Source organism: Alligator sinensis, unplaced genomic scaffold (assembly GCF_000455745.1).
Source record: "Alligator sinensis unplaced genomic scaffold, ASM45574v1 scaffold1298_1, whole genome shotgun sequence".
NCBI classification, from domain to species: domain Eukaryota; kingdom Metazoa; phylum Chordata; order Crocodylia; family Alligatoridae; genus Alligator; species Alligator sinensis.
Window position 1 is genome coordinate 942650 of NW_005842192.1, and position 22759 is coordinate 965408.

The following is a 22759-nucleotide window of genomic DNA, read 5'->3' on the forward strand; positions in this document are numbered from 1 at the left end:
AGTCTGCCCGCTGCCCGCTCGGATGAAAGCAAGCAGAGCAGAGACGGGATGGACGCACATCCTTGCAAAAGGGAAACTATCCCGGAGGGCAGCAAGGCGACAGGGCTACCAACCAGCATAGGCCAGGACACGAGCAAAATGTCTCCTTGCACACCCATGCCCAAAGGGCTGCTCCAGATCCGTGTTAACAAAGAAACCACTGGGAGACAGACGGGCCTTGTAGCCAGGCTGGGCTCCCGGACAGGCGGGCACCGACTGATCTGACCGTCCCGACCTCAGGTTTCTATAAACACCGGATGGAAAATAAACAGCGTGGGGCTGTCTGGTTGGGGCCCTGGGGTGGAAGCCACACATCTCTCAGCTCTTTGGTTTGGAGGCGATCGTGCTGCTAAATGATGTCCCTGCCTCTCTTTGGCCAAGCATCCAGGATGCCTCTTCTTCCAGAGGGCAAATCCCGTCCTTCCCTGGCACTAGTCGCTCCATGAGAGCCTCCTGATACCCTCTACATGCCCCATGGTGAGAGAGGGGATGCCTGGGTGCAAGGGTGTCAATTGGACATCATTGACCCTCAAAAAAAACCAACCCCCAAGTACCTGCTTCCCAGTTATGATCTGCAAATGCTCCTGGCTTGAATGTCTTTAGTTTACATCACTGATTAGAAAGCAAAGCAGCCTCTTGACAGTCCTGGGGGGAAATCCTCCTAGTTATGTTGCTCAAAAACACTGGCAGTCTCTGGCTCCCTTTGCATGTTCATAGATTCACAGACGTTTAGGCAGCTCCTATTCATTTTATGGGCAATTATGACCCACAGGTCCCTTTCGGACGTGGTGCTAGCTAGCGTAGCACCACCGAGCCTGACAGTTGCTTTGGCCAACCTCATAATTATCCTACGCTGGCTAAAATAAGAACATACTTGTACTCCCTTATAGCATGTATATATATATATACACATATACAGACATGTATATGTGTGTGTGTGTGTGTGTGTATATATATATATATATATATATATATATATATACACACACACAGACGTCTGGGCTTCTGGCGTTAAGTTCTCTGCAACTTTCCATGGGCTGTGCTCCTCCAGCTCTCTCCCTCCCAACACATGCCAGCCACCGCTTGATACCATGGCACCATGCCTGTTAATTGCAGTCGTTAGTGGTGACATCCTTCCTTTGAGGTTCCTTCATCCTTCCTTCCTAGTCTCCATCCTTGGAGGGGTTTAAGACCCGGGTAGACAAAGCCTTGGTGGGGATGATGGAGTTGGGGCTGGTCCTGCTTGGAGCAGGGGGTTGCACTGGATGTGACCTCCCGAGCATCCTTGCAACCTTCATTACTATGATTTTATGACATGAAAATGCTTTCCCTCCAATGGGGGGAAAAAAAAATAATAGAAACTTCTCTCTTTGGGTCTGGAAAAATTCCTCCCACCTGGCATTCCCCAACCTGTCTGCTTAAGAGTCAAGGAAGGGCTTAATAAGCCTGCCAGGTCTGCAGGGAGTGAAAGACCAGGGGTCTGCATTGCTGTCACCCTCCACCAGCAGAGAGATGATGAGCTAATATTAATCTGTCTTTCATTCCCTTTCATGTGCCAGGACCCCCCCCAGAGCCTTAAAAGCGGCTGCATCAGGGCTGCCTCGCTTGTCACGGAAATGCCGCCACACAACAAGGCGACCACCCAACCGCACACGTTTCAATGCAATGTCAGGAGCAATTGCAAACTTCCCACCCGGAGATTTCTAGCCTAGGCTTTTCCTGATTTGATGTCGGCTTTGATGCCACCACAGGGAAAGACAATTTAGGAGACGAGCAGCCCGCGGGGACTGCGGGAGGAGTCTCTGCAACTAAAAGGCTGCAGAAGACAGGGGCCTTTGGATGCTAAATGGATCTTGTGACCCTGTTCCTGGAAAGAGCTACCTGCCAGCTGTGTTTCAGGGTGAAGAGGCTGCAATACAATGGCTCCAGGGATGCTCATGTTGAGAGGAGAAGACCACACCTGCTGCTTCTTAGAAGCTGGTTATTAATGGAGAAGGATGGGGCAGTTGCTTACCCCCTTGCCTAGGACTCAGAAGGATGCGATGCCATCCCCGGTGCTCCCCTACCTCACACCTCAAGTCAGCGACAGGGCTCTGCTCCCTGTTCAGGGCTGTGCAGGATCGTCCCTTACAATACGACCTTCTTCCTCCTCGTTTGGGCTGCTCCACATCCTTCGGACACCCAAACAATAAGGAAGCACCGGCTCCCCTCCACATTTTCTCGGCTGGGATGACATCACTGGGGCTGGTCCTGCTTTGAGTAGGGGGTTGGACCCTTCCAGCCCCTATTTTTCTACAGTTGAACCCTACCCATCCAACGTTTCATGGGGGCTCATCCAGGGACCAGTAACGGCGGGCCCACCAGCTGGGATCCCCTGGCATGTGTCATCACCTTGATTTCAACTAGAAGTCGCGGCCAGGAATAGACGTGGTCATTCCCCGGGGGTCATTTAGTAGACTGACTTTAGCTGTTCAGAAGATGCTTGGTGGAAACAAAGCTCGGGCCAGGGGAACTGTGCTCCCAGCATGAGTGGGGCGTTGCTTATTACTGCTGCGTAGCTAGTGACTTTTGAGGCATGCACAGCCATTGCAGCTTGCGTAGGCATTCAGAGCCGGACGTGTACCCAGAGCACCCACAACACCTTCCCAAACCTCTTCAGGAAGCTAAAGGCTGAGGACATTCACCCACGTCACTCCGTGACGTGCTAGCGGTGTAAAAGAGAGCCGGTGTAAAGCCAGCTCGGGTGTGTCTACACAGCATGCTCAGAGATGCTCTGGGACCATTTCTATTCCCCGCTGGCATGATTATAGACTGAGATGCTCAAATGCCTCTTTCCTCACTTGGCCACTTGATTCAAGCTTTGCCTCACTGCTAACCCTGGTGCTGTTGGGGTTGGGTTTAAAATGGAGAGCATTTCCACCCAGGAACCGCGTGCGTGGCACCGTCCTGCCTGCCCCCAGCTGTGCAGTTTGTGGCTAGATCTTGAACGTCATTTCCTCCGGTGAGCCAGGAGACGGCACGATCCTAACTACGGACGGGACATGGCTCACCATGTACACCTCGGTCTAGAAATATCTGATTCAGGTAGTGTCGAGAAATAAAGGTTTCTGTTGGATACTCAGCCAATACAGCGGGGACGGAGAAACGGTAGAGATGGAATCGTATTCTGCGGATGAGGTCTCGTCTCATGGAAATCCTAACCTGGCTTCTGCCAAAAATGAAGGATTCACATCTGTATCTCGCTGCTCTGTATTCATACGGAGACCTGCAGAGAGCTAACCCAGAGGCTGATCTTTGATCTCCATGAAAGATGAGGAGTTCCTGGGTACCAACCCCCCACGGCTTTGCAAATCACCCGTGTCTTTGTAAAGCGACTGTGACACACAATCGTTCGGCTTTGCTCGGGATCTCCCAGGCACAGAGCCACGGAGAAGCAAACCCCGCTGCTCTTCAGCTTCATTTCAGCATCCAAATGAAGACTAGCTCCATTTTCAGTCACTCGTTACTGGAGGAGCATGAGTTTAAAGGACCCTGTCTCTGTGTAAACCCTTATTAATACGGGAGTTTTGCCCCTATTAATGCACGAGTCAAGACAATAGCTTTACGAGCCTGCTAATCGGGGAAGATCCCCAACTCTTTAGCTTAATGGGTAGAATTTGGGCCATTTAAACTCAGAGGTCCTCAGCTCCATACTGAGAGTCAATGCAAACAGAGGGCTGTTACTAGTCGGATTGCAAATTCTCTGAGGTTGGGACCATATTTCTGCTCTGTAGTTGTACAGCACCAAGCACAATAGACTCCCGGTCCAAGCCTGGGGCTACTGGATGCTACAGCATTGCACAGCAGGCTATGAGAAGATGGGTCAGCTGTTCATAGGATGGTCTCTGCTGGCAGGGAGCAAGTCTCACTGGAGTGTGGGCACCCGCTGCTAGCTTCATAAGTACTTTGCTCACCGCATGCTATCCACTTCTCCCCCGATCGCAGTGAAGATGGCTCATGCCAGGTAGAAGAAGGCATGGGTGGCTTCGAGAACAGTTCCCACCCCGCTTGGGGTGAAACCATGATGAAGAAAGGTTTGGGTGTAGCCCACCAGCCCCGGGAGTTTCTCCAGCGGCGGAGGTCATTTGCGTTGTGTACAAGCGCTACTTACCCTTTCCCTCGTCTCGTTGGTGAGGAACTTCGCACACTCGCTGTAGTTCGCCCAGGTCCGGTTGTTGCCTGGCACCAGCTCCCAGCTCCCGTTCAGGTCACACCGCCGATAGGCATGGCCTAGCGAAGAAAGGACAGAGCGCACGACGGGATGCTGAGCGGACATCCGAGGAACGATCTCCCCGGTGCCTCCCTGGAGCTCAGTGACACACCGCCAGTCTACCCTCATCCTCCTCTTCCCCTCTTGCTTGTGCCAGTCTCTTACACACAGTTTTATGTCAGACCCCACCAAATCTCCCACGAGGATCCAACTGTCGACGCTCAGCTAGTTGTTCTACTAAGACATTCCCAAAGGGCTACCGTAATTCCTCACATACCACACAACACATTTCCCCCCCCCAAAATTAGCCCTCCAAAATGGGAATGTAGCTCTTTAGTGGAGAAGCTGATTTCTGTGCCAGAACTGAAGCAGGGAGACACTGCAATACCTGTCCTTTGCTTCTCTCTCTTCTCTCCAGCCAGCACAAACAGGGAAGACTCTAGCTTTTCACCATCTCACAGTTGCTTCTGAATTAGCAGTAGATTTTGGCTGAGCAGCCAAAAGCTGCTGTCAATTCAGCAGTGGCCGTTAGAGGGTTCAAAGTCTAAATTCGGCGTGAAGTAAGTTGGCTGGGGGCTACTGAGCTGCTTCATGTATCAGCTTCAGCCATGGCTCTGGAAACCCCCTTTTTCTTCGTTCTGCCTTCCTAAAACAAGGGGTGCGTCTTATTTAAGTGTGTGATACTCAAGAAAATATGGTAGTTGAAAAGGGGCATTTGTTCAAGCATTGCAAAAAGGTTACCTAGGGAGGCTGTGGATTTTCCATCCCTGCAAATTATCAAAATCAAGTTAGGCAGACACTTGGCAGGGATGGTTGAGGCAGGGATGACCTTGCCCTGAACAGGGGCTGGACTAGGTGCCCTTGTAAGGTCCCTTTCAGCCAGACTTTCCCATGATCATCTATCTATCTATCTATCTATCTATCCCCTCCAGCTCACTAGTCCCAAGACACATCCCTCCACCCTGCAGAGGATAACCATCTCCTGGCAACTGGGGAGGAGGTTTACCTTTGTGATTGAAGTCGTAGATGTACTCCGGACATGGCATCTCCACCACTTTGCCTGGCATGCCTTCTGGCCAGCAGACAATGCCGTCCCACTCGGGCAGGCAGAAGCCATCTGCAGAGGAGGAGCAAAAAGAAAAGGTGTCACTGGAGCATGAGGAGCAAATGTCTTTGCCCTTCCTTGGCCTTCAGCGCTTCCATATGCATTCACTTCATTGCATGTTCACTGCCTCCAAGTTGCTAGCTCGGTAAAATCACTGATGTTCGGCAGTGCAATATGCTTGACACCTGCTAGGATGTGGAGGGAAGATGCAGCCAACCCTCGTATCTGGTTCTTCTCAGACGAACGCAGAACAGACAAAGAGGTTATAGGGGCTCTCTGAGCGTCCCATGGCTTTGGAAATCACTTTATATATTGATCTGAAATAGCCTGAGTCTTATCAGGTTGAGGGCAAGCAGCAAAGCTCATCCCTTCAGCCAGGGGGGGAAATGGGGAATGGACCCTCTAGAGAGACTCAATCCAAATGATGAGCTTAATTAGGACCACAACTAGTGCCCGGCTGGCAACAAATGCTGCTGAATTATTGCACAGATGCATTTGAATGTGAATTTGGTTGGATTTTTAAAACAGTTTTGAAGGCAGCTCCAACACCTGTCCAGGGACCAGTGGAGGCATCTCTGCCAACCTAAAGAGATAACATTTATAACCTAAACCTAAAGAAATAACATTCAAAACACTGCATGGAGTTGCTGACATCTGTCTGCTGCTATCGGTTTGCCTGGCTTTCAGGGAGCGGGGATAGATAATGGGTTTCCTTTGGCTTTGTCCTGCCCACCTTAGTCAATGGGAGCTTGGTGACTAAAGTCAAGGAAGGAAAAAGGGATCCAAGATTTGGAAGAAAGTGCACACGATATCCTGCATGTGCACTGATCTGCAATTTAAGAGAGCTGACTTGTAGCCATTATATATGGATCTGGAGGCTGCTGCTTACATGAAATTAGATGAGAAAAAAAGGGAATAAAACAGGTCACAAGGATCTCCTTCCTCCATTTGCCTCTTAAGAAGGTATTTTTTGTTGTTGTGAATAATTCACAAATCGTTTCTTAATTTCTTTAGCAGTTCACGAAAACCTGCAGAACGCGGAGCTCCCCGAACGCTTGCAAAGAAGAATTTCCCCAACTATATGAGTTGGTTTAATCAAAGATACCGGATTTACCCAAAGAACTGTGTCTGCCCGTGTCCTTCGACCAACACGGCTACAGCCTGTGCCTGTGCAACCTTGAGACCGAGCAGCTACAATAGCAAGGGTTTCAACTAACCAACCACAAAGCCCAACTCCCTCTGAAATAAAGTTTGGAGATCTGAGTCCTCATGTCTCATATCTAACTAGGGTCAGGAAGAAATTCTCTTTAGGGGCAGTTTATCCTACCGTTGTTCACCACTGGATTTTCTCTACTGCAGGTAAGACTGCCCACAACCCAAGATGGGATCCTGGACTACACAGACCATTGGCCACCTCTGCTTTAGGGCATCCTATAGTCTTGCCCTCCTTGCTGCTTGCTTATACAAGCAATACTTTAGCAAGCGAACAGCTGTGCATCCTTAGGCTGTCCTCAGGAGAGGAATGACTTGTGCTAATTGTCCTAGTCTTAAGAAGTTAAAGGGGGGAAAAAAAAAGAAACCGTAGCAAACTCAATCTATCAGCAATGGACCTGCAGCAATCTCTGGCAGGTAAAGGCTGCGCCCTGCAAGGTACTGAGCCCTCTGGTCCAATCCAGTATTGTTTTAAATGTACAATTTTAAAAAACCTACATAGTAATAGGTGCTTTAAATGCATACACCTCGAACACCTTGATAGCCCCACTGAGATCATTTGGTGCAGACGGTGGAGCATGCAGCCTGATGAAGTGGGAGCCAGGACACCTGGTTCCTATTGCTTCTGAGCTGCTGCGATTTTGAGTGAGAAATACAGGGCTAATTCCAGCTGTCACAGAGTAAGTGGGAGTATCTCACCGATTTTCACGCACGTCCGATGGCATGTGCCTCAGTTAACCATCCGTGCTACCAGTGCATCGGTACGCTGCGCCAGCTCTGCCATAACTCATGGGGCTGTTGTGAGACTGAAGGATTGGATGCTCTTGAGGGAGCAATCAGTAGTTAATGAAGCCTTTTCATTGTCAGTAGACGGATCCATCCCAAACCCACGTGTTTCATTGGCAGCATATCCTTAAGAAATTTGCTGGAGTGGGTCGGGTGGGCTACACAGAAGAACCTAGCATGCGACAGCCCCAAGACTGCATTTGGGTGACAAGCAAGTGCAGACAGGTAGGTTTGACACCACTTTAATTTTCTATTTGCTGGAGACTTTCCCCTCTTTAGTAGTTGCTGCATTTCTAATGGATGCGGCTCTAGCTAAGCGCTGCATCCAATGTGTAGTATAAAGGCACTGTGCAGGAATCAAAATGGACTGCACTCCAGGGTGCCATTGCTAAAAAGGCATGATAAATGCACCGAGATCTTTGAGACAGTCTTTCATTAATACCAGAGATAGGCGTTCAACAGCCTTTCAATCATTCAAGTAATGTATATTCTTTGTAATGCATGTCCTTTCGCATAATTAAATAAAACCCCAGGTTGTCTTAAAAAAAAACAACCCAAAAACCCGTAGTTAATGTGCTCCTATTAGGGTTTAGGGATGACAATGCTGAATTCAATATAAAGGCCATCTAGGGAATAAAAAAGGACAATTTGAATTTTGATTTCTTACTTTTAATTTAGTGCTAATGAAAGGTTATCCAAGTCCTCAAGTACAGCGAATAAATAATATCCCCAACCCCGGTGAGACGTGCAGAGATCAAAAATACATGAATGCATGTGTATTTTTGAGGCAGGATGGCTATGCAGTCTCTATTCCTGCGAGCTGTACTGTTGGTGCTGTGCTAATAGCTGTTTTCAGTGATAATTGGAGCTGTGCACAGAACTGAATGTTTTTGGTTCACTTGACAAACCAAAAAAAAAAGAGAAAATGTGCAACTCCAAATTAAAAAAAAGTTATTTTGATTTTCTCAACAAACTAATATATATATATATATACATCATCCAAACCAAAACCGTCTCGTTTCCCTTGGGTGGTTTAACCCTTCGCTATAGCCAGGCAAATCATCCCACAAAAAAAAAGAAAAAGAAGGGGTTTCAAAACCAAAAACACAAATATTTTGTTTTAACAATGTTTAAACAGCTCCTTTCAACTTCCCTGAAGTACTGCAGCTTCTGGCCAGAAGGATTTTTCAAACCCACCCTGAATTCATAAATTCTTTCATTTTCCCTGAAACTGCATTTAAAACATTTTTTTGTTTTTTTTGCAAAATGAACCACTCATGATTTGGCCCATGTTTCATTGCTTCCCCCTACCCTGGTGACAAAGAAAGCAGAAGGCTGTGCAGTGCATCCCGATAAGCACGTCTGTCAGAAAAGCTGCAGACAGCTCAGCAACGAGCCCGGAGGGCACCTGGCTCCTGTCGCTGCTGGGTTGTTGCAGTTTTTGAAGGAGAAATTTAGAAATTATTCCAGCTGCTGCCAAAACCAAGAGAGTCATCTCCCCGACTTCCACGGATGCTGGACGGCATCCAGCAGAACTCCGTGCCTCGGTTTAACCATCTGTGAAATGGATGCAGCAGTCCTGGCACGTCTCGTGGGGCGGTGACAAGATTTAACCTGTGCTCTTGATAGAGCAATTACTATTTAACAAGGGCATCTTCACGGGCATTCATGTGACCTGTCCAAAGCTGATTTTGTTCTTCCCTTGCAGTTGACTGACGACGGGAAATGAATGGATACACTCCAAAAGCATTTTTAAAAAAGCAGGGAAGTTGGTTTTTATGTAGTCACATAAACTTAGTCACATAAACTTTTTATGTAGTCACATAAACTTATTCCTGTGACCTCTGATTGACTTCTCATACCTCTCGCCCTTGACCATTTGCTCCGTTATTATCCCATTTTGACCCCAGCGATGCTCCAGGTTACAATCTGGAGTTCACATATTTGTGTTCTACTTATTCTACAAGTCACTTAGGGCATATAAGACATGGAAAGACAACTGCATGAGAGTTCAATACTATTTTCATTTTAACAATCCCAAAATGAACCTCTTTGGCTCCCCTCTGCACTTCCCCCCTGCCTTTTTTTTATTTAGCTTTTCACTTTTCTCTGCAGTCTACCCTGCAAGTCAAAAGAGAGGAAAAAACCTGGAAAACCCTGAAACAGAATTGAAAAGCAAAATGTTCAGAAGGGAAACCCTTTTCACGATGACCATGCAACGCTCTTAATTTTCAACACGAGAACTTTTCATAAAGCGAATTCAGGCACCTCCATTTAGCTGCTTCAGGGCATTGCCAGGAGTAATAATAGTGCCTCTCGAGAGATCATGAAGATGCTCATCAACTCTACGTAGCCCACCCAAGGAACCAGCGTGGATTCACTTCACTGTAAAACCCAGAATTGATAAGTAGCGTTTTTAAAAAGAAAGGCAGGGGCTGGGGATTCGTTTAGGACTGAAATGGTCTGTATGCATCAGCATCGTTGGCAAAAAGGACCTTTTTTGGCTACAAAATCCCTGTGCATTTGAAGAGCATTAGGGGTGTTTCCGAAAAGGGAGGCACGTGTATACAACAACCGGTTTGCACACCCGCATGCATGCATGTACGTGTGCATGCACACACGCATTCATGCATGCACAAACACATGCACACACACGGATTATGGACCAAGTTGCAGCTGGTCTGCATCAGTAGACGCCCATTCATTTCCAAGCTAGGTCAGTGTAGCCCCACGGAGGCTCTGGCCCGACGTGCCAGGGAGCGTGGTTGAGGTTCGTACGCTAACGTGGTGACAGGAGATGCTTCTTTGCTGAACAAATCCTTTGTGAGGGCTTCCCCCAGCTGCCTGGAAGCCGGGCAAGAGACAGCCCTGCACAAACCGCTGGGAGTAGCGCCTTGCCCAAAGGCTATAAAAACGATAGACAAACCCCCTTGATCAACACGACGCGTGCGGTCGCCTTCCCGCCGTCCGCCTCCTGCTCCGCTCCCTAACCCGGTGGTGGAGGCTGCCATTGTTGGCAACTCTCCCTTCTTCTCCAGTATCTCTTGATGTCTGCCAGTTGCAAGGCTGCTTCTGGCTCTGGACTGACTCCTGGAAGAAGTCAGGGGCTAAGCTAGGAACCGAACTTGGGCTTTGTGGATGCATCTAAACGAGCTGCCTGCTGCACAATCATTAGCACGCAGTCATTTAGTACTTCCATAACCAAGTACTAAATGACTGTGCACTACCTGGCTTTGCCGTGCAATAGCGTCTCGGCACGTTTTCCTAGTAACATTTGCTGTGCAGTCGATTATTACTACTGCGCGGTGCCTCGTTAGTCCTCTACGGCAGTGTTGTGGCACGGTTTGCAATGAGCTACCGCGCAGTAAGCATCTCATGCAGACGCAGCTTCTAGTTTTCTGCCATCCCCATGAAACCTGTACCTCTTTCTAGCGGTTTGCCACTGCCCAGACCTCCTTTCTGGTGTGCAGGGAAAACAACGGCCTGTTAGAAAGGCTCATGTGCTCCCTTGCACGAGTACAGGGCACACAATGGGATACACCGCCCCCAAAACGGTGGAGGAGCCCATGGGGAGGATCCAGACAGGGGAAGGGACAGCCCATTAAAAAAGAAGATAAAAAAACCCCCAACACTTGGCTTATTTAACTCATTAAAAAGAGCGTTGCGGCGTTTCCAGAGAGGGAGCAGGGACAAGACGCCAAAGTGATGAGCAGACAGAGCTTAGCTGATTTATAGGAGAGCTGACAAAACCTGGTTGCCTGAGACAGACTGGGATCTGGGCTTAGAGACCCACGGAGACCAGCCCTATGTTCGTACTGAGCTGGGAAAAGGCCCCATCCCTCCCCAGCGCCCCTGCAGGCGCCTCCTCCTCGACCCATCCGTCTCAGCACCACCTGCCTCGACCTTAGCTTGCTTTCAAAATAACTCCCCCAACCCACAGTAACGCCACGTCCACTTCCCCTGCCGCAATAAAAAACACAACGCTTCCTCTCCCTGGCGCTGGATAAATAAAGAGACACCGGGTACAGAGAGGGAGGAAGGTGGACGTTGCTGGCACCAAAGAGACTCCTTCAAAACCAGCTCCCTGGGAGATGTGAGGCTCCAGAGAAGCAGCCGCTCCTGGATTTGTCCGTGTCTGGGGGTAGCTGCTGGCTTAGCTCTTGCTGTGTATTTTTTGCCTCTTCATTATTGCTCTCCCTTCCCATTGCAGCCTCGGGGCAGGTACAACCAAGCCCTGGCTGAGATCCATCTTCTGGCTCACCTTCCTAGTCGTGCCTCAGTTTCCCCGAGGGTCAGCAGCATTGCCCTGGCCCTCAAGGGAAGCCCAGCTTGCAACGTAACCTGCCAAGGTGAACATCCAGGCTGGATCTCCATGCTTTGGGTGCGGAGAGCCATGCACCGTCTGTATCTGTTCCCACACCACAGCTCCTTCTGCTGATCCCTGTAACCATCACCCCTTGGTCATAAGGGGGGACAACAGTCTCCTCATTCCTTAGTCGTGAGGATAAGCAGCCCTCCTGCTTGCACCGCTCCAGCCTCAAGTCCTAGATAGCAACCCAACCCTCTCCTCCAGTCTTGCATGCTTGTCTCCCACCCTGCGCTTCTCAGCAGCAACTCCAGCTGGCCTTGGGCACCAATTCCTCTCCTCTCAGGCCTATAACTTTATTTGTACCTGAAGTGCAAATGCATCGGATTGCCACCTGGTTTCCCCTGCAACCTGGACAGCTCTACGTGAATCACGCTTTGCTGGGAATGAATACATAAGTGCCGCGAATAAAAACGTGGCCGTCACAACTAGAGATCATGCAGGAGGGAGTTAGGATGAATATCTCCCTGCAGGAACGGAGCTTCATTGGCCAACATGGAGAAGCTTGAACCACCTCCAGACAAGGGCTGGGACAACTAAAGCTAACTTGCAAATGTAGAGAGACTCCGACGACACAAAGACCATGTGCGAATGTGGAAGAAACTTTCAGACGAGAGAATACCTGCCCAAGTGTAGGAGAAGTCTGTGCCCATTTCTGCATGTAGTGACAGGGCGTCAGAAGAGGAAGATGTTGGGAGTGAGCCCTCCTGAGATCTTCCTGGGGGGCAAAAGGAAGCAGGAGAGTAAATGCAACGCACCGAGGACTGGAGAGCATTGCATTCACACATTGCTTTCATGACACGTGGCTGCTGAAAGGATACCCGTCTTGTGGTATCTACCTTTAGTCTAAAGATTTGGGCCTGAGCTCCCCTTTCTCCGAGCCGGGTGCATGGGAAACGTGGTGACACAGGGAAAGAGCAGAGGGTAGCACTCAGATCTCTTCCCCCGTTTCCTTCCCGAGGAGCCCACACCAAGCTCCAAGGACCAGGTAGAGAGAAGATGGACAACCCTTTCAAAATTAACTATTAAAAAAAAAAAAAGACATTTGAGGAACTGCAAATTCACTGCCTGACTCTCAGGAAAACTTGCTCGTGAATTGTGCACACCTGCATTTATGACTGAGGCACGCCGGACAATATTCCTGACCCTATGCCGTGTTTTCCTCGCCTCTTGAAAACGCAAGGTCTTCAGGACAGGAGCCGGCTCTCGCGATTTCTGCATGCAGCGTCTGCAGCACTGGGGCTTGGAAGGGCTGTTGTGGCATTAAAGGTGGTAACAAATTGGTACCACTGCTGCGAGGCATCTTCTGATGCAAAAATGCTAGAGGACTTTCTGAATTGGACTTCAGGGGTTTCACAGCTCCGTTCACTCTCCTCGCTGGGGCTCACAGGACACAGCCGGCACCACGAGGCAGGACAGGTTGTCCCAGAGCTGCCCACAGCGGCAGGGGGAAGCTACAGATGGAGCTGAGGTTGAGGAGCTGATGCCTTGGCATCCGTCCTCACTGCTCCGGCTTGTGTAACGTGGGTCTAACGAGGGATTTTCTCTCTTGCCTGCTGGTTTTTTTCTCTCCCCTCCCACCCCTGCCCCTGCCCCCCCTTGCATCTCCGCTCTTTATGCAAGCACTACATCCATGTGGAGAACACATTAAAACCATCTGCGCAACCATTTGGCAGCCGGGTAAATGCAAACAAGGTCCTGAGGTGTTTATCTAGGGGTATGGAATATAAATCAGCCCAAGTTATTCTGGCACAGCGTGAGGCACCAGGGAGACCGCAGCTGGAATACGGTGTGCAATTGTGGTCACTCTATTACGGGAAGGACATTCAGCGGATTGGAAACAGGCAGGGAGGAGCAACCAAAAAAATGACCCAGAGCTTCGGAGGGGGGAGATGTGTGTCTGTATGGGGGTGTTTGTCTGGATCTACAGCGGCATTTCCAAGACTCTACGTGTGTGTGTGCGTGCGTGTGGATTTGTGTATGTCAGAGACTAGTATATATAGACATTCTCAGATTCACACATGCACACACACATCTATCTATCTATCTATACACAAAAATGTATGCACACATCCCTATCTATCTATCTATCTATCTATCTATCGATAGGGATGTGTGCACACATTTCTGACTTTTCCTATATAAGTATCTTTCTGCATGTTGCACATACACACAGACACACATACTAGACTCTGACATACAAAGATCCATGTATGTGTGTGCATATGTGTGTGTATGTATGCATGTGTGTATATGTATATAACTATGCTATGTATGGAGAGCCGTGTGTGTGTGTATCTAGTATGCATATCTATAATGCATGTATATATATAACTATGTTATGTATGGAGAGCCGTGTGTGTGTGTGTGTGTGTATCTAGTATGCATATTTATAATGCATTTATGTATATAACTATGCTCTGTCTGGATGAACATAGTTGGGGCAGGGTGTGTGTATGTGTGTGTGTGTGTGTATCTAGTATGCACACATCTATAATGCATGTATGTATATAACTATGCTCTGTCTGGATGAACATAGTTGGGGCAGGGCATGTGTTTGTGTGTGTGTGTGTGTGCGTGCGATGTAATGATGCAATAGGTTGTGTTTTTGTGAGCATGTGCTACATGTGCACATGTCCTCACACCTGTCAATCTGGATGTGTGGACATGCTTCTGTCTTTTCCAGTGTCTACATCTTTCTTTGTCTGCACAAAGGTCTAGCTTCAATATAATGGTGTCTGTGTCAAGTGAGCTCTTGATGTGGGGCCTGGGGAATGGATATCTCTGTCAGTGGAAGTATCCCCAGTCAAAGGATGCTCGGATAAGCATGCATTTGTGCATGTCTGTATCACAGAGGATACGCTGCTCTCTTGGAGTATCCACCAGTGTTGCTCTTTTAGCACCTGTGCCTTGCTAGTATTACCCATATGCCAATGCTAGTGTGCACTGCACTGTGCCTAGTAGCACCCAAGCCCCAGTCCCCAAATGCTGTGCATGCTGGAGTCAAGAGAGTAACACTACCCACTGCTGACACGCGTACCGCCCAAGATGTACACAGCAGAGCCAGAGAGAAGAGGAGCTTATAAGTATCACTTGAACATTACAGGTTCTCCAGACACAGCTAAATAGTTGAATTAACTGGTCTCACCAGACAATCAAATATTCCTTTGGAGACCCCTTGCCATCCCTTCAGTCTGCATAACCCACACAACTAAATGGCCCCGTCAGATCCTATCCCATTGCCTCTGGAAGGCTGTTTCCGGGCTGCAACTCACTTCTCCCCTCCTTCCAGCACCTCCTTAAAGCAAGGTTTTCCAGTAGCCTAAACGTCCACGGTCTTCCCCTTGAAGAGAAAAACCAATGAGCAAAATTACTGTTAATAATAATAATAGTGTAACTTGGGAGCTACAGCTAAGCATCACTGTCCACATACTCTGCTTTTTTACTATAATTCCCTCAACTATATCTTGCCCATTTAAAGCTCCTAAAGTGAATACGGGAGGGTTGGTAGGATTGGGTTGTTAAGCCTGACTGGCTCTATAGATCCTTGCACTTCCCTGCTATATCATCAGTGCAGTATACTGGATCTTTTTGCATACAACATGAACCTTTTTTCCTCCCCAAATCCCAGCTGCTGGAAACTGGGATGCATATCATAAGTGAGGAAATACAGTAACGACAGTTTTTGCCCTTAAGCTTCTGCAAGGCAAAAGCAAAAGTAAGTCTGCGCTTGATCCGTGGAGAGCAGATCAGCGAGCAGGCTCAGCTGCCCGGCTGCTGCTGCTATTCGGTTACTACAAGGAAAGATCTTTTTTTTTCCCTTCATTCGGCCGTTCATAAACAAGGTGCATTTCTTATTCCAGGACGTGTTGTTTGGAGGAAGAGAATATGGTATAAACCCATACGTATTGCAGCAAGCGATGTTACCAGCAATGCCCTGTTTGCTCAGTTTTAGCTGCGTCCCATCCATCAGACCCCCCATTACCTACATATCTGAACCATCGAACCATCGTTCCACCAACTTCAAGGGTCTTTGCATTAAGCACCCAAGCATGAATGCAAACAGTAGCCATGGCATTGCAGGGAGCCAACTAAACAGGACGGAGAGGAGGCCCAAATAACACCGGAGGGCTTTTATGTGTTGGGAGTCCTCATCTCGCATGGTCTCCAGCACCTTGCAGGGGGCACCCGAGAACATCGATCACCGTTATCAGGAACGGTGCGGCTGGGTGTTGTTTTAAATGCTAAGAAAGCACAGGCCAGGGGACAGGTCCCTTAGGGACAATGGAGCTGTAATTCAGGCTGCCAACACACGTACATTGGATAAATATTCATGGCTTCTTGACTAAAAATAGACCCCCCCCTCCTAGCAAATAAAAGGTTTATTTATTAAAAAAACAGACCTATTTCAAGGCAAGCTGCAAACACTGAGGGCTCCGAGCGTACAACGGCAATGGCCTCCGCTAATAACAGGCTTGGGTTAAAAAAGAAAAAGAAAAAAACCCTCTCTCTCCCCCCGCAAAATGTCCCTACTCCTTTTCCAAACCATGGCAAGACAGGCATTTAATTCATGGGGGGAAAAAAAAAGTGAGATGGCTCATAGCTGGGAATTTCACTTCATCGCCTTCCAGGTTTGACTTTGGGGTGGCATCAGCTCAGCTACTGTTGCCGAAATGAAATATTTACGTATGTAGAAAAGAAATGTTCAGGTTTCCTGTTCCTACTGAACAGCTTTCATCTGGAGGCTAAATATATATATAATTAAAAAAAAAAAAAGGAAAAGAAAGACAGAAAGAAAGGAAGGAAGGAAGCCAAATACTTGCGGGGCAATTGCATGTGTATGCGTGCATGTGTTTTGGGTCTCCCTCTGTCGAAGCCCGAGCCAAGAACGGCATAGGAGAAAAGCCCGTTTGCACAAAGGCCATATGGAAATATAGAAAGCAACAGGCAGACGCTATTTGGACCCTCCTTGGCCCCGTAGGACTGCTGAGGGCATCCCCATTATACAGCATCATGCCTGTTTAACATGAAATCCCTTTGGAAGTACGCCGACTTCAGTTTGAACCTGAGTGGATTCCTTAGACCAAAGCGAATGAGCATCAAAAGGGCCCAAGGGTGTGTGCTAATTAGGAGAAAAGATGTGGGCTCAGCTTGGGTTAGCCAGAACAAGGCAAGGTCAGCGCCTAGGAAAAACATGGGAGTTGGTAATTTTCTCACGTCCGCAGGTCCTGTGAATTGCTAGCAGGGAACCAAGGGTTTGCTGTGATCTGCTGGTATGTAAAAACCATGCTCTGCCTTTCCTTGGCTAGGTTTTTACTTGGTGTTACTTACCACATTCGCTGGCACATCTGCAAAGAGCACAGCCTTTTTTCTAGCAAAGTCACAGAAGGCGTTGTGGGTCTCAATGCAAGTCAATGGCAAGTCCCACTTTCAAAGTCCTTTTTTGAAAATGGAGCTTAAGAGTCGAAGTGCTTTTGAAAATGCTGCCCTTGGTCTAATGCAGGGGTGTCCAAGAGACAGTCTGCAGCTGGATCCAGCCCATGGAGCCCCATTATCCAAGCCCCCGGTGCTGTCTGAAGTGCACCCACATGCAGTGTACAGCATGGGTCAGGGACCAGCTGGAGTGGGCACCATGTGCAGTACATGTCTCAGACTGGGCCATGAATGCTGTGTGCACCGGATGTGGCATGGGGCAAGGGAGTGTTTCCATGGGCCTGATCCAGCCTGCAGGGCAAGCCACATGCCATTCATCTGGTCCACTGGACCAGATGAGTTTGATATCTCTGGTCTAACAGATAAATTATATGTATGGTCAAGTTGGCTTTTACACCAATTTACTGTAGATAATCCAACAGGCTGCGCGGTTGCTTTACTACGAATAACACATGCATTTTTGATTTATCTGAAACCTGTTTCCCATTGACACAAACTACACTAAACTAAGCCACATAATTTTGGTCAGCGGGGCTTTCACTAGATCAATTCAGAATCTCACAATTGGTTATACCAGTGCAACTTTGTTTGCAAGACAAGTGCGATGTTCAACAAATTTAGCTAAACTGAGACATACATTGGGTCACGTAAGAGTCCTACTGGTTTTGCTTTCCCTGAAATGGCAGGTTTCAGGGGCAAGTCAAAGCCAATGGCAGCCAAGTTTAAATGGTCTTAAGTGTGTCCACTCAGGGCTAAACTAAATTTGTCACAAAAACACATACCTTCTGCTCAACTGGGATAATTTTGTGTGCGGCAAAGTCCCACTCCTCCACATAGGAAGTGGAAATGCTACTGCTCAGGATGTCCCCTTCAGCTCCGCCCTTTTCCTAGAAGACTGAATTCTAGCTCCAAGGCCATAAATCAATTTTCCAGGGATGCCATTGGTAGCCAAAACCACACGAAAGTCAGACTTGGCACGGAGAGGAAGGCAGAACTGGCGCAGCATGAGAGACCATAGGTTGGTGGAGGAGGCAGATAATCTCATCCACATACTGTATGTACTTATGGCTTTGTTAACATACTTGAGAGCAGATGTGAGAAACAAAGAGCAAATACTTCCACGGGAGGAGCTCTGGAACCTGTTACCCGCTGCGTGGCAGGCGAGGCTTGCAAACGTTCCGAGTCAAGCAAGCCGGAGAGGAGAAGCTGATCAAGAAAACCAGGAAAGGAAGGTAAAAAATGCCAGATGGGACGCTGCAGAGCCCAAGTTCCTTCTGCTTCCAGAGGGCCTAGGTCTCCATGCAAGATGCTTATTGTTCCTAGGTTGGCTGCTTCCTGGGGAAGGGCTAATGAGCTCCATGCATAGATGGGATCACATTTTCCAACCAGAGAGCCAGTGCTTCGCTGTGCATCCCCATGACGTCTGGAGATGGAGCTGGGCCAGAGTAGAAATAACCAGGCATTGTGTTTGCGTGGACCCCCTCTCAGTTGTATTTTCATGGCAATTTCTAAGCAGCTTTGCTGAGCTCACAGATCCCTCCACCCTGATACCCAATTCCTTCTCTCCTTCATGGTGTGCCATCATTAGACTTCATAGATGCCATAGACATTAGGGCTGGAAGGGACCTCGGAAGATCATCGAGGCCAGCCCCAAAGCAAGGCAAAGGCACTACTATCCTAGACTATTAATACTAAATGATCATAATGATCATAGGATAGTAGGGCTGGAAGGGACCTCACAAGACCAGCTAGTCCAGCCTCTTCCTCAGACAGGATCGTCCCTGCCTAAATCAGCCCAGCCAAGTGTCTGTCCAACCTGCTTTTGGGAACCTCCAAGGATGGAGATTTCACAACTTCTCTAGGCAGCCTGGTCCAATGCTTGGTCATCCTCAGTTAGGAATTTGCACTTAATCTCCAACCTAAATTTTCCCTACTGTTGCTTCAGACCATTGCTTCTAGTCCTGCCTCCTCTGGCCACAGAGAAAAGCCCCTCTCCATCCTCTTTATAATCACCCTGCAGGCATTTGAAGACTTACCAAATCCCCTGCCCAGTCTTTTGTTCTCCAGACTAAACAACCCCAATGGACGAGAAAGCACTGAAGATGGGACCACATTGGTATCCCAGAGCCCCAAACTATGGGGAAACTTTACGCAGGTCAGGACTATGTTGGTTATCTCCCTTCCTTATGGTGGCCAAACCAAATATATCCATATCTGATCACCCCCAAGCTTCTCAGAGTTTTATGCCTTGAGCTGGATGCTTTGACTTGGTCCATCTTTACATAAATATGCCCAAATGAGCCTAAGGAAGAAAAAGACCATGAATTCTACAGCTGGCTAGATCTACAGAGGTTGTAAATTGATGTTGCTCTGGCATAATGCACGGGGTCATGACAATTAACATCATCAACATTAATATCTTCAGCTACTTGGGTGGAAAAGCAAGCAAGCAAACAAAACCCTCTCAGATGTTTGCCAAAAAACTGCACCACGGGGCCTAGGATCTGTTTGACCAGCTTCAAAAGTGGATCTCTTTCCTTCACATGATCCTGTCGATAATTCAGAGGTTTCAGTTGACTGGGGTCTGAACAACCCTTTTTTCTGCCCACGTGGATTTGCATTGCCTGGGCTTCACCTTGAATTTCAGGACAAAAAACAGCACAGAAGCAGATGCTAAAGATGCTTCGCCAAACATTTTTTGACACCCCTGTCCTAACCTCCATCCTACCCGCTGCTGGTTCATAGTGAAAGTCATTGCTGATGAGCACATCCTCTTGGGACTGATATAAGCACACAATGAGCAAGGGAGAGGAAGAAAGCATGGGTGAAAAGCAACGGGAAGAGAAGTCTACAGAAGTATCTTCCAGTGATATTTGCCTCAAATGTTGGCACGGTGGTGGAGAAAAAGAAATGGTCATTTCTCAAAAGGGACAGATAGCTGGGAAGCCCTTCCTGCAGATATTGCATAGCAGGCACTATAGAAAAAAACACTCAACAACCAGAGATGTCCGAGAGGATGGACAAACTAATGGACTATAGATCAGTGATTCTCAACCGGGCCCCATGGGAGCCTTTTAAGGGTGTTGCACACCTCGCAGTGCTAACGTTATGCAAAGACACAATTCACGAGTTAAACCCAGCCATTTCAAATGGGAAGTCATGCCGTTGGAAGCACCCTGCCTGTTGCGGGCTGTCTCAGCTCTTGGCCATTTTTTGCTCTACCATTTTTCTGTCATCAAAAAAGAAATGAAAGAGCTGGTGTTTCCTGAGGGGTGTCTTGAGTCTAGTGAGGGGGCCCCTGAGTTAACGGGAGGCCAGGACTTATGACTCTGCAAGGGCAAGGGTCAGCATGGCCCTTGGGGAAAGCATGTGGCTTAATGTGCGGCATGCTCGCCCCAAACGGCGGGCGGCCAGGCACGGGTCTCCAAAGCGGGGGCCCATATCATGGATACGAGTGGGGTCTGACCCCGTTGCTTTAGGCAGCATGAACAAGGATGCTAGTTAGGCTTCTTTCAGATATTTTTTTGCCACCAAGCATCAGTTGCATCCTTATTTCCAACCTCTCCTGGACAGATTATACCTCAACCGACCTTCCAGAGAGGGGGAATCAGCTCATGGAGGGGGTTGGCTTACTCCAAACATCCAGATGGATGCGTACTTAAAGAAGAACTTGCAATCTAATTAGACAAGACAGGCAGATACGTGGAGCAGGAAGGACTTCTCCAGGGCGAGACTGCAACAGAACGGCAGACCCACGGGGACAAATGGCACCGTCTCCTTTCATCGGGGCTAACGTTTTTCAGGGCTGGGGAAAAAAGATGGGTTTACCAAATTATGCCAGCTGCGGGGACAGAGCAGGGGGGGCTGGGTTGCAAAGACCGATGAAAAACAGGCTGCTGCTCTTCCGCTCAAAAGGATGGCACTTAAGGCACCAAGTCAAGATTGCTATTCCTTCCTCTGAACTGAGGCAGGATTTGAACCCGCGTTTCTGGTATCCTAGAAAAATGCCCTGCTGCCTAGGCTGGAAATCTGTGGCGGTGCTGGGGTGAGCTCAGCCTCTCTGTTCGACTTGGTATAAACGATTAAGCATTTGGTGGAGCAAGAAATGTAGCCCAGAGGTCCAGCCCCTGAGGCCAGGGAGTCACAGTCACATCTTGGCTCAGCGTGGTCCTTTTGAATGAAAGAGTGGCATGCCGCCCTTGTTTCAGTAGTCTTAGACCGACCCCTTCCCTCCCTGCCCCCAGCTGAAATGATTTGGTAAATCCATCATTCCCTCCTCCCAATCCCCTTCTCTCGCATACTTCATTTCCACATATTAATGTGGCGGAGGCGCACAACTGCTTTATACTTGATGCTTGCCAAGTCCTCATCTGGGGTGCACAGGTGTGCTGCACACGCGAGGAGGTGGTCAGCCGGCTGCGGTGCATCACCACATTTGCACATCGGACTGTCCTTTAAGCCGATCTTAGAGAGTGTGGCATTAAAACACCCAGCTCCAGAGTGAATCCTGTTCGGTTTAATCCATAAATTGCAGGCAAGCTCGTGCCTGGGTGGATAGGGCATTGGGTTGCTTACGAAGCACTGAATCAGTCTCATCCCACTTTTTGTGAGGTTGCTCAAGTGCCCATAGGACGCTGCTCCCACCTCCACGTTGTTGCAACCGTACCTGCACCTCCCGTCTAAATGAGCGTCTCAACTTAGTCGCTAAGCACAGGTTGCTCCAAGACTTCATGAAGCAGGTGCTCCTGGTTTTGTTGGGCTTGCCGAGCAAGGCCAAGAGTTGCCTTCTGCCTTCCTAGTTGTGTTGCATCCCTGATTGTATTGGCAGCATGTCGACAGGGGGATACGTTACGCACCTCCTTGTTGATGAGTTCAACCTACCTACAATTCCCTGAAAAATGTTCACCCGAATAAATGGAGGAGACAGTGTTTCTCGATGTGGCTCAGCCATTCACCTGTTGCATCAACCAGTGGGTAACTAGTTTAAATATATTGGGGAAAAAAAAAGAGGGATCAACCAAAATAACCCTGGAGCACGGGGGCTAAGCCACCCAGTGCAGAGGTGAGTTCAAATCCATCTCTGGCCCAATTTTGGACAGGTATTGCAACCAAGCGCCCTAATCCCCAGGGACGGCAGGTGTATCCTGCTATGGGGCCCTCCGGCTGGAGTTGTCCTACTTGGTGCAACTCCTAGGTATTGAGGCAGTGAGTGAAGGTGAGTCTCACTTGGCAATGAGGACAAGGAGGTAACTCATTTGGGTTGAGGCCCCTGCTCCAATGGCTTTGTGAGTATCTTATACAAACTGGGAGATCATCAACGGGAGACATGTAGTAGGGGTAGGTGCTCCCCTTCCCAAGGAATACTCCACGGCTGGATGACGGGTTTTGCGGGATAGGGAGATTCAACTCCCTCTGGGACAGTCAAGGTCTCTCACATCATGGGTGACTGTTTTATACCCAACATCTGATGAAGTAAGCTTGGGCTCATGAAAGCTGATGCATCTCTGATCGAGTTAGTGTGCAAGGAGCTTCTCTACCCTGCCTTATACCCCGTGCATCACTGGGTAAC

The 22759-nt window shown here is 48.6% G+C and overlaps 1 protein-coding gene across 3 annotated transcripts in view; it reads right to left on the reverse strand.

Moving 5' to 3' along the window:
* PTH1R (parathyroid hormone 1 receptor) overlaps window positions 1–22759 on the reverse strand; it is a 185601-nt gene that overhangs the window by 37896 nt on the left and 124946 nt on the right. For 2 of the 3 annotated variants that reach the window (XM_006026420.3, XM_025207342.1), the window contains 2 exons: window positions 5295–5405; window positions 4190–4308 (listed from right to left, as the gene is read on the reverse strand). In XM_006026420.3, the coding sequence (XP_006026482.1) occupies window positions 4190–4308; window positions 5295–5405 (230 nt within the window). Of the gene's footprint in view, window positions 1–4189; window positions 4309–5294; window positions 5406–12379; window positions 12476–15032; window positions 15101–22759 lie in introns of all 3 variants that reach the window. The other variant, XM_025207343.1, reaches the window with a different exon arrangement.